The 15,832-nt window shown below is 33.1% G+C and overlaps 2 protein-coding genes across 4 annotated transcripts; both read right to left on the bottom strand.

Moving 5' to 3' along the window:
- Positions 1-3,472: 3,472 nt before the first annotated feature.
- Positions 3,473-5,331, bottom strand: LOC128156137 (uncharacterized). The gene is made up of 4 exons (XM_052818161.1): positions 5,176-5,331; positions 4,257-4,379; positions 3,973-4,074; positions 3,473-3,618 (listed from the first exon to the last, which is right to left on the bottom strand). The coding sequence occupies exons 1-4, from the start codon at positions 5,215-5,217 to the stop codon at positions 3,493-3,495; spliced, it is 393 nt and encodes a 130-aa protein (XP_052674121.1). The 5' UTR covers positions 5,218-5,331; the 3' UTR covers positions 3,473-3,492.
- A 1,232-nt stretch (positions 5,332-6,563) lies between these two features.
- LOC128156136 (uncharacterized) lies at positions 6,564-15,744 on the bottom strand. Of its 3 annotated transcripts, XM_052818159.1 has the most exons (4): positions 15,288-15,744; positions 14,874-14,963; positions 7,958-8,057; positions 6,564-7,874 (listed from the first exon to the last, which is right to left on the bottom strand). In XM_052818159.1, the coding sequence occupies exons 2-4, from the start codon at positions 14,928-14,930 to the stop codon at positions 7,090-7,092; spliced, it is 942 nt and encodes a 313-aa protein (XP_052674119.1). In that variant the 5' UTR covers positions 14,931-14,963; positions 15,288-15,744; the 3' UTR covers positions 6,564-7,089. The 3 variants fall into 3 exon arrangements, with proteins under 3 accessions (XP_052674119.1, XP_052674118.1, XP_052674120.1); XM_052818158.1 differs by lacking the exon at positions 15,288-15,744 and having other exon boundaries at positions 6,565-7,874; positions 14,874-15,154; XM_052818160.1 differs by lacking the exons at positions 14,874-14,963; positions 15,288-15,744 and adding an exon at positions 10,009-10,048 and having other exon boundaries at positions 6,568-7,874.
- Between the last annotated feature and the right edge of the window lie 88 nt (positions 15,745-15,832).

Genomic DNA, 15,832 nt, shown 5'->3' on the forward strand with positions numbered 1-15,832 from the left:
TGGGGCCTTAATTGGGGGATCAAGTTTAACATAGGAATATATAGAGAAAATCTTGAAAAATTTTCTTCTCAAAAACTATTAGGCCAGGAAAGCTCAACTTTGAGTGGAGGCATCATCAGGTAGTGTAGATTCAAGTTTGTTCAAATCATGGTCCCCGGGGGTAGGGTTGGGCCACAATTGGGGGATCAAGATTTACATAGGAATATATAGAGAAAATCTTTAAAAAATTTCTTCTCAAAACCTATTAGGCCAGAAAAACTCAAATTAAAATGGAAGCATCCTCAGGAAGTGTTGATTCAAGTTTGTTCAAATCATGGTCCCCGGGGGTAGGGTGAGGCCACAATTGTGGGATCAAGTTTTACAATCCTTAAAAAAATTCTGGGAAAGTTTTCGGTCCAAAACTCAGTACTTAGTGTGAAAGCACAGGTTATGAGATTAAAGGTAGATTTAAGTTTGATGAAACCATGATTCCCTAGAGAATATTGGGGCCACGAAATGGGGAGGGGGGGGGGTTATAGGAATAGAGAAAAATCTACTTACAGGTACAACAACAAAAGGGGCTTTACTAAAAAATAAGAGGTGGATAAAAATTGGCAGATTTTCAATTTTTTTTTAGCAAGATCTACTGTACTCAGTTGTCAAGATATTTTGATACTGTAATGCTAATTTGATCAGAATTAAGGCAATTGTTGCTCAGGTGAGCGATGTGGCCCCTGGGCCTCTTGTTTGTAATGTGTTCTGTGGGTTATTTATCTTATATAAGTATAATAATATACGACTTTTTCAGTTTTTATCCACTACAGGTTTGTACTTAGACCGCTAGGAATGTTATCATAGCCCCTTTTAATCGTTGCAGTCACGATGTAAGATGTACTCTAATATATAGGTTGGTTTGGTTATCTTGATTGACGGGGTTAAAATGTATGTTGTACATAAAGGTCTGTGTAGCACGATGGTTTTCATTTGCATGTTTTCTTAAAATTTAATGTGAAATTTGGAACATATGTATCATTTAAAATGTAAATGATGAGGAAACTTTACAAATGGTCTTCAAATTAATTTAAATATGATTTCATATTTATCAGGTATGATAAGTAGTAGTAAACAAACTATTCTCTTTCTTTTAAAGGCCTTTCTTCGCTGTTTCTAACTTACAGATGATGTCAGTTGTCAGATAACTTTTTAATGGCCCCTGTAATTCAAGAGAGAGACAGAGAGAGAGAGAGAACAGACGGAGAGAGAGAGAGAGAGAGAGAGAAGATTTATAAGTTTTAAAAAATTCTTACAAAATACATAAATTTGCTTCTACCCTTAAACCGTTCTTTACTTTACTTTTTGGGAGAATTGATCAGTCTGTCAAAACGTAATTTGTGTTTGATTTGGTCAAAACTGCTATGATAAATACAGTATTTTTTTTTTGGTACCTTGTTGTTGTCTGAATTTTATTTTTTTTTCTTCCTGGTTCATAACTCTTTTTATTTGTTTATTTTTGCATACGTTGTATCTGTGCCCCCAGGTCCTTGTTTGTAAGTCTGTAATTTCGCCTTTTCCAATTTAATGGTTTGACAATATGCAATATCAACTGTTTCTTTTTTCTCTTTGTTCTTTTTTATTTAGTTATTTATTTTTTTTATCATCCCTACTTATATATACTGAACATGCATGCAAAATAAGCTTCAAATTTGATCGATATGACAGTATAGTATGGCTTATGCTAGTATATATTTAATCTCTCTATCAAAACCAAAAAAGAAAAATTAAAAACATCATCTGAGGCAGGTATCACAGTCTATACTTAAAATTGCTAGTACACACATTATCACGGGAAATATATCACGAGAGCACTGTGATGTCATCCATGACCTTTTTTGTTTTTGTTTACGTATCTCGACTCAATACGAAGATATGGAAGTATGTAACAAATCTCTTTGGTCTCGCCAAAGCTGGTGCAGTACTCAGAACGTGTCTTCAGACCTCAAGACACCGTAAATTACGAGTTAAATGGCGGCCATTTCTGGCATCGCACCACGGGTGTAAACATTAGAGAGCATTATGGGACGTAGACAAAAATTTGTTTCATGAATCTATAGGTTTAGCTCGTTCTTTTTCCCGCGCACACTCGTTCTTAGAGCTCGCTTCGCTTGCTATAACCCTTTAAAGAGGTTTGTTCCTCTGTTTTTGGGTAGCCATTTTGAGTCACCTCTATTCTAGAAATCATCATATATTGATTCTACCCATAAATTCAAATTTTATAATGCTAATTAAACTATCTTAAATGAAATAGTAATGGAAAAAGTACATCTTTACAGAGTTTAGTATGGGACTATATTTTGTGGCGGAAGGTTTTTAAGAAGAAATTGTACATTTTTCATAAATCAGTTGTTTTAGAGTACCGTCACTTTAGCTTCCTTATTTTCAGTCCAAACAAAATTTCCAGATAGTTTGTGCATTAGGATATCTTCAATTTGTTACAAAAAACATAATTTTACCATTTTTCAATATTTCTATCGACACATACTGGCAAATTTAACTTATATTTCATAAAAGTCAAGGAAAAATGAATCCCAATTTTTGCCTAAAATCAGCTTATTTCACGCCATATCTCAAATTTTACATAATAGGCCCATACTTTTTGTTTATTTTTCTGAAATTTTAAGATTTTTCTGACAAGTTTATCATAATGTAAGAAAAGGTTTGAGACTGTTAAATAATTTCATTACATGTTGAATTGGTAATGGATAAGAATAGCGCTTTATCAGTGCAAAAAGGTCAAAATATCAAATATGTGAAGAAATTGTAACATTTTTCTTTGTGATAATTTGAATTTTATTTATTTTAAATAGTATAAATTTGTATTTGGTGCCATGGTTCATTTCGATAATAAAATTTAGAGGGAAAAGCGATTTATGTGCGCATGCAATCTGCACTTTCAGTGCAGAAAGGTCATATTAAATAGACCTTAGCGCCAAAATGAAGCATATAGACCCCAAAATTTTGTTTTGAATTTTGGTTAAGCTATGTGTGTAGATTTAAAAAAAACACTTTAGGAAAACTTTAAGACTTTTGATCGCAGGATCCAACGTCCTTAAGTTTACCGGTGACTTTGTGTAACTAAAGAACCGCGGTTCGTATAGGCGTTCAATATTTGCTCGATTCAAATTATCACCCCATGATATTCAAAGAATGATTCCTTATTACTTATATTTATATTATTTTCAATTTCTACACTTTTGAAAACAACATTTCAAAACCACTATTTTTTCAGGTAGCACATGCCACGTAATTACTACGCGACTCAGCCAATACCATTTTCGGTTATTTTGCTGTAAGGCACGCCTACTTTGTGTCGCTCATCTTTTATGAAATTATTGGTCTATTGGCTTCAAAATTGATTCTTAATGTTAAAAACAGACAAAGACAGTTGAAAATGAATATTCATTGATGATGACAAGTTACAAACAGAATGCTGAAATGAAATAACGACGTCTTTATTCAGTTCAATCTCATGGCCGTGAGTTTTCCACAGAAATGTGACAGTCCGTGGCTCATGGTGGTGAGGTCTTGTGCCGAGACGGCGGTGGTGGCGCTGTTGGCGTCAATCAGATCGATAACGGTCTTCTGCAAGTCAGATGTACGGGACTCAGACTACAGCTTACATGCATTTAACGACACATAGAATTCGATACCAATAAGGAAGAATACAGTTACATTTTAAAATGAATAGAGAGAGAGAGAGAGAGAGAGAGAGAGAGAGAGAGAGAGAGAGAGAGAGAGAGAGAGAGAGAGAGAGAGAGAGAGAGAGAGAGAGAGAAGAGAGAGAGAGAGAGAGAGAGAGAGAGAGAGAGAGAGAGAGAGAGAGAGAGAGAGAGAGAGAGAGAGAGAGAGAGAGAGAGAGAGAGAGAGGACCATGGGACACACACAAACAACCTAGGCTTGTGTAATAACAAACTAGCTGTATCTGCGGTTCGTTACCTCGATGGAGTGAAGGCCAGTTGATGTGTGTACTGTGGTTTGTTCATCGGCTGTGAGCATGTACAAGTAGCAGTGTTTGTGCGTTTTCACTGCAAGGGACGTCTGTAATTCATCAAGTACCGACAATTTTATTATTCATATAATTAGAGAGAAGATAAAAATTATAATTAATAATGGTAACAAGGTTGGGAAAAAGTGCTGTCTTTGCAATATCACATGATGTTAATTGGTCAGTTACTCTGGGCTCCTAAGAAGCAAAGAATTTACTACGTGTACATTCTTACCGAATGAGCATCGTAATGGAAGGAGAAAGCTTCGTTGATATTTGCCTCGTGCGTGGAGTGATGATGGTGCGGGTGTGACACATGGGAATGGTGATGGTGTGGGGGTGTTGTCATACCCACTGCCTATTAAAATAGAAATGTCAGCAAATGCATATCACAGTGTGAAAGTTTGTAACCCTTCCAAGAAGACACATCGACAGTTCTTCAGTTCCTTTTTAGCAATTCTGTGTCATGTTTGCATACGAATTCAGTATGAATGCTCAACAAAAACTTAGGTTAAAAATTATCTTGTGTGAAAACTCCAGTCGTTCTAAGCTTTTAAAATAGAATTATTGTAGCAAAGTGTTCTTCCATTCCAACAAAAATAGGTAACAGAATAGATTGAACTAAGGGAAATTTATTTGCTGATACTTTTTTGTGTCAAAACACAATGATTCCCTCTAAATATTGAAGGTACACAATAGAGTCCATATTGGGTACACTTCGTTTGTCTTCAAAGTATATAATGCACCGTATTACAAGTGTTAAGATAACAAATGTTTGGATTTTTCCCATTACATATTGTATGAAGTCTTCAAACTCGAAATGTTCAACCAGGGCTTGAATACATGTAGCTGGATGTATGTAGTCTTTTGGTTGATATTCTGCCAATAGCCTCAAAATTATGTCGTATTCAAATATTAATTTTTCGGGGTTTTTTTTAAACAGAACTAGCGAATGCATTATGTAATTAAACAATAAGAAACGTGTAACTCTAAGCAACACTCAAAAAATGGCAGAGTAATACATGATAACATATTTCATAGAACATTTGTTAAAATTCTAAATGTTATGCAAGACGTTCTGTAATGTAAACAAATCCTTAGATATTACGAGATCTGATAAACAAGACGGATGTTTGATTTTTGAAAAGTCTTACCACAGAAACAAGACAAGCAACGAAAACCACTGAAAAGACCATTGTGGACAAGCACTCGTTGGAATATACTGCGGTATTAATTGTATCGGCAATGAGAAGAGGTTCCTTTTATGTTCGCAAGTTTGGCACAGTCTTATCTTTTGCCAATCACGTTTTTCCGAACAGAGAACCAAAACCCGGTCTAGGGCAGTTTGGTCTTGTTTCTATCATGAAGTTTCCAAAATGTGAGTAATGTGAAATCCAACAATATGTATACATAACGTTTCACGTCCAGAAACAGACATGATAACAGTTGGAGTTGACATCGATGAATGCTTCATATTTTTCAAAATAATATATATTGGTTTCTGGAAAAAATAATTCATTTATGAAACTCATTAATGTTTAAAAGACCAACTTTTATGATTAATACATATACGAGGGTTGTCCCAAAATAGCGTAGACAAGTGGCGTTATTCAGTTATTCGAAGACAAAGGAAGATGAAATTTGTGCCACAAAGGGTTCAAGATATTTGCATTCAAATAATGTTTTAAAATTAAATTTTGTTTGAGATTAAATTAGTGAAATGAAAGCATGTTAGATCAGAAATTCGACATGCGGCGCAATGTCAAAAACAAAAAGTTAAAATCAAAATAATGAAATGAAAATTTGCGAGGAAAAGTACTTTTTGCATGAAAAAATTCAAATAAAACATACATTGATATTTGATAATAATTCTATTAGTTACTCAGAAAATGTTTTGGCGATAACAAAAGTTTTAAATATTATATAGCGCGTTTTGTGACAAGTTAAAAAGTTAAATCGTAATAAAATGACGATGTCAGCGTTTAAGGCGGCGCAGCAGTAACTGATACAATTTTGTAAAACCGTGAAATAAATCCTAAGCTGCTTTGGAAGTAAATGAAATTAACAAAATCGATTAGAAATGCGTTTTGTCAATAAGTAGTTAAACAACATTGAAAATATTTGAACAAGTATGATGACAAAAAGTGAAAAAAAGAAACACCGAACGATATCAATGGACGTCAAAATGCAGAACGACACATTTCGGTAAGACGGACGTTAGACAACAAGTAATACAGGACAAGTCTGGAGCCGACATATCGTTTGTACTTAGAAAATATTTAAAAAAAAAAAACAACAACTAGAAATATTTGTTGAATGTGCACTCAGGGTCATGTTCAAAGATGATATTTTTTCTAAGACATTTTCGGAAATAAAACGTAAATGTTATCGTAAAACGATGTGGAGGGTTTAGCAACAACGTAAAACTGGAAATTTTCGACGTCGCACATTGCGCCGCCTGACAAAACTGGTTGTTAATAATTATTTATTTTCTCGAGAAATCAATAAAGTACAGATTTGAATTTTTCAGTATTGTTTGCCAAAGGGTCATTGAAGAAAACATAGAATCTCTAATGAAATTGCAGTGAACAAATGATAAATTATGTGTCCTGTCTACATTATTTTGGGACAACCCTCGTATATTAAGTAGATAAATTGATTCCAAAAATTTGGAAGCATTTTCGAAGTACATGTACATGTATCTATAGATTATTGTATAGCCATGTACTCTTAATAAGGCAGACTGTCCCTTTTTCTATTCATCACTTGGCTACCATGAAATTTCCAGAAATTATTTTGCAAAACCTGTCTTTAACAATAAAGAAAATTAAAGTTGTATACCCAGGTAGGTGAAACAAGTGATGCACTTGTTTTGAAAGTTTTCGTTATTACTCTTGATATAAATTTTAACAACAATATATTTAATTAAACAACAAGTACTCTATCTGTAGAATCGATGATAAACTGTAAGTAAATAGGCAAAATTAGTTTTAATTGCATTCATTAACTTAATTTTGAAGGTTGAAAAATGTTAAATGCTAATGACTGTAATTAGTATAAATCTGAGATCAGATTTTAGAATGTCTGTTTTTCTTTGACTTTTCCAGTCCCATGACGAACGATGCCCTATTGATAACATCTCCTTTTGATCGCGTCTCAAAGAATAGGTGTTGAAGGTTTTCATCGTCCTGCCATGTCTGGACCTCAAACATTTCTCCTGCCGCCAAACCATCTCTGTACTCAATGTCTACCTCCAGTATCGGGTACCAGCAAATGTCCTGTTCGAAATGACGGTAAACGCCAGCATCAATGGCGTTGGTGGCGCAGTCTGTGTAGTATTTGCAGTATGAGGCATGAGACATGCGCTGCATGAAGTCTATGTCACTGTATGGAACGCGAACGGACATTGTATAGGACGGCATCTTCTTCACGTCATCTGGAAAGATGTTTTTGACATGCCATATGGCCGAGGTTTTACGATAAAGGTCCGAGTACCGATCGATTACTTCCGGGTTTAAAGCCTCATGCTGTTTTGTTTTTAAATTAACGTGTACTACTCGAGTTAAACACTCGGCAAATATTTCACTGGATCCAGAAAGGTTGTCGAAAAGTTGTTGGTGTATCGTGAAGGTAGAATTGCCGATTTCGACCAGTTCATAAGTCACTTTAGGAAGAAAACGGGAAAACAAACTTATATTGTCGTGAAACCTTTGGCCGAATTTGAACTTTTGTCTTCGGGTCATCAATGTGTAATCTTTGCTTTCAAATGTTAGTCGAAAAATATCATTTTTCATTGTTATTGCATGTCTGCTGGCTTCAAATATGCGCATGAAGTTCCAGATACCCCAGTGACCTAGAATAGATTATTAAAAATATTGATATACATTTTGTATGACTGCGTACGACTTGTCTCTCACGGGACTTCGGACAACATACCTGTTCGATCAAACTCAGCGTAGGGAATTCCGTGACAGCACATATCGCCGCCTTTGACTGTCAAGTTCTTAAACGTGATAAACTGCATGTTGAAGGAATCCTAAAATATTCAATACGTATTTTGTTACGTAAAAACAATCAAATGGCTTCAAACGTGCCAAAAAAACCCTAGAATGTCAATCAACTCATCTCGTACTTTTCCGACAAAACTCGGAAAAACGCTGATTTTTTTTTTAAATTGTTTACTCCCGCTTTGCTGAAAGTCAATATCGATGAATTAATGAAAATAATAGACCTCTGAAAGTTTTAGTACTTATTATTTTAGAATAAGTTGACGCTGCTATCTAAAAGCGCGAATTGTTTTCTTACCCAGCTGATATTGGGACCCAAAATATTAGGGAGCGAAATTCTTGTTGTCTCATTCTACCCTTTTAAAATGCCAAAAATATACATAAATCAAACATTTTGACAACTAGTTAAAGTGAAAAACATCAAAATGGCCAAATTTTCTGGTTTTGTTGATTTCAATCTGTCTACTATATCTAGACATATTTTTGCACGAATTTGAGATCAACAAAAAGCTGCAAATAAAACACAAATATTAATGTTGTTTAAGACTTTGTATCAAAGGTAGAAAGTTGCTCGGATTATGGATAATGTTGAATAAAGATTAGAAAAAGTTAAAAGACTAGTATTATATGTGGTCTCCGTTATCTTTGATAGTTTAAACACATAATTACGTGTATCGGCACATAAATTATCTTTGAAGTTTTAGTCATGTAATTTGCTGGAAAGGATAACATATTGTAATTGTCTCTATTGTATGGAAGTTTTCAAAAAAATTATCATGAAACTTACTAAAAAAAAAACATATCGTGGAATAATTAGCTGTAAAATTTCTTATCTGGAACCAACCAATTTGGAAACATGCTTCCAAAAACGATATAAAATAATTACATGTACATTAAAGGGACTTGGACACCATTTAAGATCAAAAATTTTATTTTTTATTTTTTATGTATAAAATGGTTAACTGATACTTTTTAAATGATTGACCAAAATATTGAATGTTAAAGTCAAGCTACAAGCGAGATACAGAGGTAAGAATTGGTTGTTATGTAAACAAAGCTCGAGTCTTATAGTTGTTTACAAATAATGTAATGTAGAAAATTACTATTTCTTAGACAAAATGACATGTAAAAAACTTTTAAACTAATTCAATATCTTCATAAATACTATTAACAACAAAAGAATGATACATTTGATTTAAACTTACACCAATACAACATATTCGGTAAAATGACAATATTAAGCTTTGTTTACAAAACAAAGAATTATGAACTCTGTATCTTGATTATAATTTGAAATTTGACTTTCAAATTTTGACAAAGCATTATAAACGTCAATATTTATCAGTATAAACATTAAAAATGGAAAAATAAATTTTGAATCAAATCGTGTCCAAGTCCCTTTAACCTCGCTATTGCTGAAAAACTAAAAACATAGTCACCATTATTTTAAAAAGTCTTTCTAGGTCTGCTCTCTCAAAAAAATCTATACATCAAACTATTTCCAAATTTTTTTTTACCTTAATTATGTATGCATTTTCTCCAGATCGTTTGTGTGCATTTGTTTATATTTAAGTTGAACATGAATATCATATACCAGTGAACATAGTGAATAAATAATTGAATGTAATTGCAGAATCGCCTATCGAAAAATATACTTTATAGATCCATCAAATCATGAATCGATGAGTAAAGCAACCGTTATTGTATACGCATAAAATATGATAATGAAATAACGTCTTAATGAGCAAGACTAGAAATTCAAGTTATCTCGCTTTTCTCAAGGCATCGAAACTTATTAATCATAAAATTAACGTAACAACGATGCGTTAAAATTGAAAGTGAGCAATAAAAATATTGTTAAAAATGTTACTTTACTTGGCGGAACTTTGTATACCTCAAATTTAAATCAAAATAATGAACGAAACATTGAAAATGCTCCTAGAAATTAGTATTAAAAAAAATGAACAACGAGGGGCTTACCCGCCGATAAAGAGGTGTAACTGGGTTTAGAATCTAGAGTGACATTTGTATGGATGCCCATTTCAATCTATTATCGATGAGACACATATATTAGTCAGTTTAGTTTATCAATGTCAAGGAATTATAGCTTACCTTGGTACATTCTGTAGCTTTAGGATAGAGTTTGTGTGGATTTCTAGTCTGAAAGTTAGGTGCCATACATTAACCTATTCTACTGATGAATTTGAATTCTACAAGCCTGAATAAATTATGCCAGTTAAGTTTATAAAAAGTTATAATATTAGTATAAATTTTACTGTACTATTTTGGCATGGTAGTTTTTAATACAGGCCAGGGGTATTTTATGCAATTAAATACCTCCATTTGGTCCTGAATTGCAAACGGCATGAAAGTACAAGGGTGATAATTAATGATATCATTTTATACGGTGTGTTGGGTAGAACTTTCGAATAGATAAAAGTCACATTTTCCAATATACATCTGGGAAATAAAAATCTAATTTCGTTCTTGACCCTTTCCAAGACTGAAAATAGATGCAAATCAATGAAGAAACAAAAAGTAATATGGAAACTCAAACCTAGGGCGGAGCATAGTTCGCCAAAGCGGAAATGACTGTGTTATTTCATCAAATATTATCAGTAATCTTAAGCCTGTCAATATATGAGAAATGCATAACTGTATTATCACTGTTTAGAGTATTTGGGGGGGGGGGGACCAAAGGTACTGAGCGTAGTAGATTTTGTAATTAATGTGCGGTTTGAGTTTCCAGTTTGTTGTATGATCTAAACACATAGTAGAGTTTATGATTGTATGCTTTTTAAACTCTTTAAAAAACTATTTAATGTGTGGGAATACCTTAGTTCCAAGCGAAATAATTAATTCAATGTATATCAAAAGATGCACATAATACTTAACAAAAGACATTTGTACATGTTGTCAAAATAAAAATGAGAATTGCCTTATAAATATAAAATCTTACTCTGTTATAGAGAACATACCATATTCTTGGTTGGACCTAAGGTAAACAAAGTCCCTGCAGTCACATGACAGACCGAAAATAAAACTCTTGAATTTTTATCTTTTTTCCATATCCTAATCACACCCCTGCATATACATGCGTGATGCTCTTTAGTGAGAGAGCGTTATGTCTACTACCAACTACAGATATCAACTCTCATATTCCCTTTTTTCCTCCAAACTTAAACATTTTTTGATTCCTTTAAAATTTAAAATGAAGTTCGCATTCAATTCCTCAGAAACAAGAACGAAGAATCAAAACTCCACATTTTAATTTTCTTTTGGTAAAATGCATGGCGTCACAATGTGACAAACTTTTATGTTTATTTTTGTAAAAAAGAAAAAACAAAATAAAAAAAACAGACATACAAACAAACAAAAACAAAAAACGTCAAAGTTCAGGGTAAAAGTTGACGAGGAAAAAGATGACGCCATGTGTCGACCACAACTACATGTCATGTTGTTAATTAATTTACTGGGTGGGTGTAAATACAAAAATTACAATATGACATACACTTATGTTGGTCTCTGTATCATAAAAACCGAGAAATTTCAATTTTTTGCCATTTGAGTAGAAAATGAGGGATTGCACTAGTTATTGACGTCACTAAAGCCAAATTATACATTTATTAATTGGTTCTGCTCAAAATTTTCTTTTAGCAACAGATTAATATATTTAGTAAAAGTATTTTTTCTGGTATGTAAATATAGTTTTGAATTACAAATAAAAGAGATTATAATTTTCAAGTTCATCACTTTGTTTTTTCTGTAAGTCTCATTAGATTCAATTTCTGTGACGTTCACTTGAGAAAGCACTGCCATTTGTTTTTAACGTGAATATTTTGTAAAATAAGTTTTATTTTTAAAAAAAGTTTTGATACTATTTCAAAAGTGAAACGTTTCATAAATCCTCCCATGCTAATTCTGTCTGCAATTCATTTAAATTGTTTCTTCTCTTTGACGACATTCAAACTCTACGCTTTTAATAAACCGTCACTGTTTCGTAAAATGTGTTTATTCTCTCAATATATCACGGTTTACATTCTGAACTGAGCACATAAAGACTTATTAACAACATACTGTATTATTATTATTAAAATGATGCCTCTGATAATTTATGCCCATTCTGTAATCCTTTTTATACCATACACGTGTTCATATTTCCTATATCTAATTAACAAATACGCTTAAAAAATTTTAACCTTTATGAGTTGATGAATTATAGCAATGTAGAAAACCAAAAACACTAAAAAAAAGTGTGTTCTTTCCTAATCGTTTACAACTGATTGTACGTTAACATATTCTTCTACACATACATGTACATATGTACTTGTCACTGCTAATAATTACACTTACCTGTTATTTATTGGGATTTTTCGGGGGAAAATGGGTTATTTTAGTTTATTCTATTTAGTTATATTTTTTTCCTTTGTTCTTTGTACATGTGTATATTTCCATATACCAGTGATCTGAGTTTAAATAAAGAAAGAATATTAAATAATTAAGGTCTACAAATTAAAAAGAAAGCTAGTATTTTGAATCTTTGATTAAAAATAAAACCTCCATTTTTAAACCCTAGACGGTTTCGTCAATCCCTTTAATGACCTGTTCATTGTAAGAATAAACAGCATCTGTTTATTTTCTATTTAGAGACTGCCAGACTGAACAGTCATTAAAGAAGATTTTAATTTAACCTGATGAAAAATGTCAGTTTGCCAAGCGTTCCATATTCCTATCTACCAATAGTGCGTTATAAATCTGATAGTCTTGGACCATATAGAATGTTATAAATTTCATTCTGTAGAGAATTTCTTAACAACAGAGGAGTAGGTAGCAGGTTAGAGTATACCAAATTAATTAAAGCGCCTCTTCTTCGAGTCTGCCAAATTGCGGACAAATCGGCATGGTAAATATTTAGCCCTCCTCTCGACTCCCTGATAAAACGGCGAGATGAAAGATTAAAACGAAGTGACTAGCAAAGGTGTCACTACCCGACTAAGGTAAACCAGCCAGGGATGTTCAAAGGACCCAAAGCAAATAATGCGACCCTTAGCTGCAAAACCTTGACAGAGTATGGAGTATCTGTATTTAGGATTTGAGCACTTCAGGACCTCACGAGTGCTTGTTCAGTCGTTTTCAACTAGCATGTAATCATATTAAAACTCAAAAAATCGAATTAAATATTTAAAAACCGAGTGGAATAATCTGTTAAATTGTCATCCGTGAAGAGTTTTAAGAAGTTAAATGGGGAAAAAAGTTGTCTACACGAAGAGAAAAAGAATCTGAAATGAAAATACCTCGAACTCAAAAAGAGCAAAATCTGTTTAATTATCTTGTAGACAAAATTAAATTGCAAGAATACGATGGATTCTATATTTATTTTTGGAAGATGAGGTACGACTTATATTTTGGCGTGGGTAACTTTCACACACTACGTGAAAGAATGTCTCTAAACTTTGGTAAATTAACCGAGAAGCCATAATAGCTGGTTATGTGAAATGCCCGGGTGCTTTCAATTAAAGTGGCTTTAAAGGATCCCGGTTGTTTTGTTATAATTCAGAGTATCTTCTCCCCACCAGTTTATCAGAAGTCAAGATATAGCGGTGATAGGAATCCTTCCCAAGAAAATTACAATTTACACGCTTATAAGTTATTTTTCTTGCAGAAAAAGGACAGCACTTCAATGCATTTTTCATGACACGGGGTAGAATACTGTTTACACAATTTATAAAGGAAGAACATAACAAAATATCAGCTCTCTCTCTCTCTCTCTCTCTCTCTCTCTCTCTCTCTCTCTCTCTCTCTCTGTGTGTGCTGTAATTAAAATACAAATCCTTGACTAATTTCAAAATTTTGCTTAAAAGGAATTTTAAAGCAACATTATTTATATCAAGGACCATGTGCTTCTGTTGTATTTTAAAGTCTAAATGAATGTGTTATTAAGCACTAGTGAAACAAACAAACAACATTTACTTGAGATGATGAACTTAGAAATGACTTAAAAATTACTGAACGAGGTGGCTTCATCATGTTGTCATCCTGATAGGAACCATGAACAGGTTTTAAAACATATCATGCATTCCTTTTTAATTGAAATACGCAACAAATGATATACTCGACATTTTATTCTCTAGACATTCTACATGTTAATGAAAACAAAATCGAGTTGAATGAATGAATGAGTTTATATTTTTCATTTTTTTTCTTTTTAATAAACTGTACATGAGTTCAAACTCCATGATTTGTTATAAATATGATAATTAAATACAATTTTTATCCAACTTGTGATTATTTAAGGAAAAAAATATTTAGGGAAAAGGATCTTGTAAAACTATTCAAGATTAATCACAGAAAAGAAATGTAGATTATAATAACTGAATGTATAATATCCAAAATTAATGTAGATCGGGGTTATTTCCTTTTATTTCGTCGAATAATTTACAATACTGCAATTCATTTCCGGTACTCAGTACTGTATGATACTATTCGCAATAGCTAAATGCAGCAATATATATTGCAATTTACTGCAAAGTCACTTAAGTGTCACACGCTTTTTTTTACAGGCAATTTATGGAATAAAAAACTGTTAAACTAGATCAACTTTCCATTTTAAACAAAATACGCAACAGCGTCTTATCACCTCGAATATTGTTACATCATCGGATGGAATGTGTTTTAGTTCTTCTTACGTATATCAATAGTGTAAAAATATATACACGTACAGAAGTACAATATGATCATGTCTTAATTAAATTTAAAAAATGCTCTTAACTAATAAAATGTATGAAAATTAAGAGCAGTATTTTCAGTAAGCCATATTCCTTATTCTGATTGTAAACAACTCTTACTGTCTGGGGGACGCATATTTTGGAGGGTCCCAGACTGATCAGCAATGGAGGGACCATCTAATCGACGAAAAATCCGGGATGTCAGCAAATCTGAGAGAGATAAAAAGACTTCATAGACCTTGTACGGCAACCCATGGCGATGGCTGGGCATAAAGAGACTTCTTTATCATAACATCAGAATTATTGGTCGCATCGCATTATTATATTGGGTGTTGACAACTTGAAGTGACTGTGTTGTTTGCGTTGCTTTGATATTTCGACAAGATACACGTGTTATCGTCACGACCAAATTACATCAAGTCGAAATGCCGGCGTTTTACTTATATAGACGTGTCGTTAGTGCCTCCATGCTTGGAGGTGATATATTACATGTTATTGATACAGATTAGCATTCCAAGCGGGTTTGGTACATACGATATGCCTTGATCTTGTTCCTTTTGGGAAAGAGTTTACCAATACAGAGTTTCATATGAGAACAGAAAGGACCTTCTTCAAAATGACCAGATTTGATTTGATGATATGCGCTATCTATTCCACTTCACAGGTTAAAATCCAAGTAACTCTGTCATTTCAAGTCAAAAATCTTTTTACATCTTGTGGGGTCTTTTACGGGTATAACCTTCTTTCATAAATGGAGTATTGTCTCCAAAAAAGCAGAAAGTAAATGTTGCAATTTTCTTTCAGTTCTTTGCGAAAGCAGTGAAAAAGGGAAATAATTTAAGAGATACTTAAGTCAGCCACATCGTTCACGGGGATAGGAGCAGATCTTTGATTAGTCTTCTATCTGTGTCCATTTGAAACACTTAGCTACCCGGAGAAGAAACTCTCGGTAACTTAATCCAATAATTCACGCAGAAAGTGATTGTCGCTCCGCCTTTGCTGACTACGGGCATGATATTGGCGAAAGGAGTTTAAAAAAGTTTCAAAGGTTTTAATTATGGCAATCAGCGCCATATTGT

The sequence above is a fragment of the Crassostrea angulata genome, chromosome 7 (genome assembly GCF_025612915.1).
Source record: "Crassostrea angulata isolate pt1a10 chromosome 7, ASM2561291v2, whole genome shotgun sequence".
Taxonomy (NCBI): Eukaryota; Metazoa; Mollusca; class Bivalvia; order Ostreida; family Ostreidae; genus Magallana; species Magallana angulata.

Coding starts and splice junctions, on each gene's coding strand:
- LOC128156137 (XM_052818161.1), bottom strand. CDS start 5,217: ATGGTCTTTTCAGTGGTTTTCGTTGCTTGTCTTGTTTCTGTG. Junction 4,075..4,256: donor TCCATTACGATGCTCATTCG/GTAAGAATGTAC, acceptor GATGAATTACAG/ACGTCCCTTGCAGTGAAAAC. Junction 3,619..3,972: donor CTGGCCTTCACTCCATCGAG/GTAACGAACCGC, acceptor TCTGACTTGCAG/AAGACCGTTATCGATCTGAT.
- LOC128156136 (XM_052818159.1), bottom strand. CDS start 14,930: ATGGTCCCTCCATTGCTGATCAGTCTGGGACCCTCCAAAATATGCGTC. Junction 8,058..14,873: donor AAATATGCGTCCCCCAGACA/GTAAGAGTTGTT, acceptor TGAATATTTTAG/GATTCCTTCAACATGCAGTT. Junction 7,875..7,957: donor CGCTGAGTTTGATCGAACAG/GTATGTTGTCCG, acceptor AATCTATTCTAG/GTCACTGGGGTATCTGGAAC.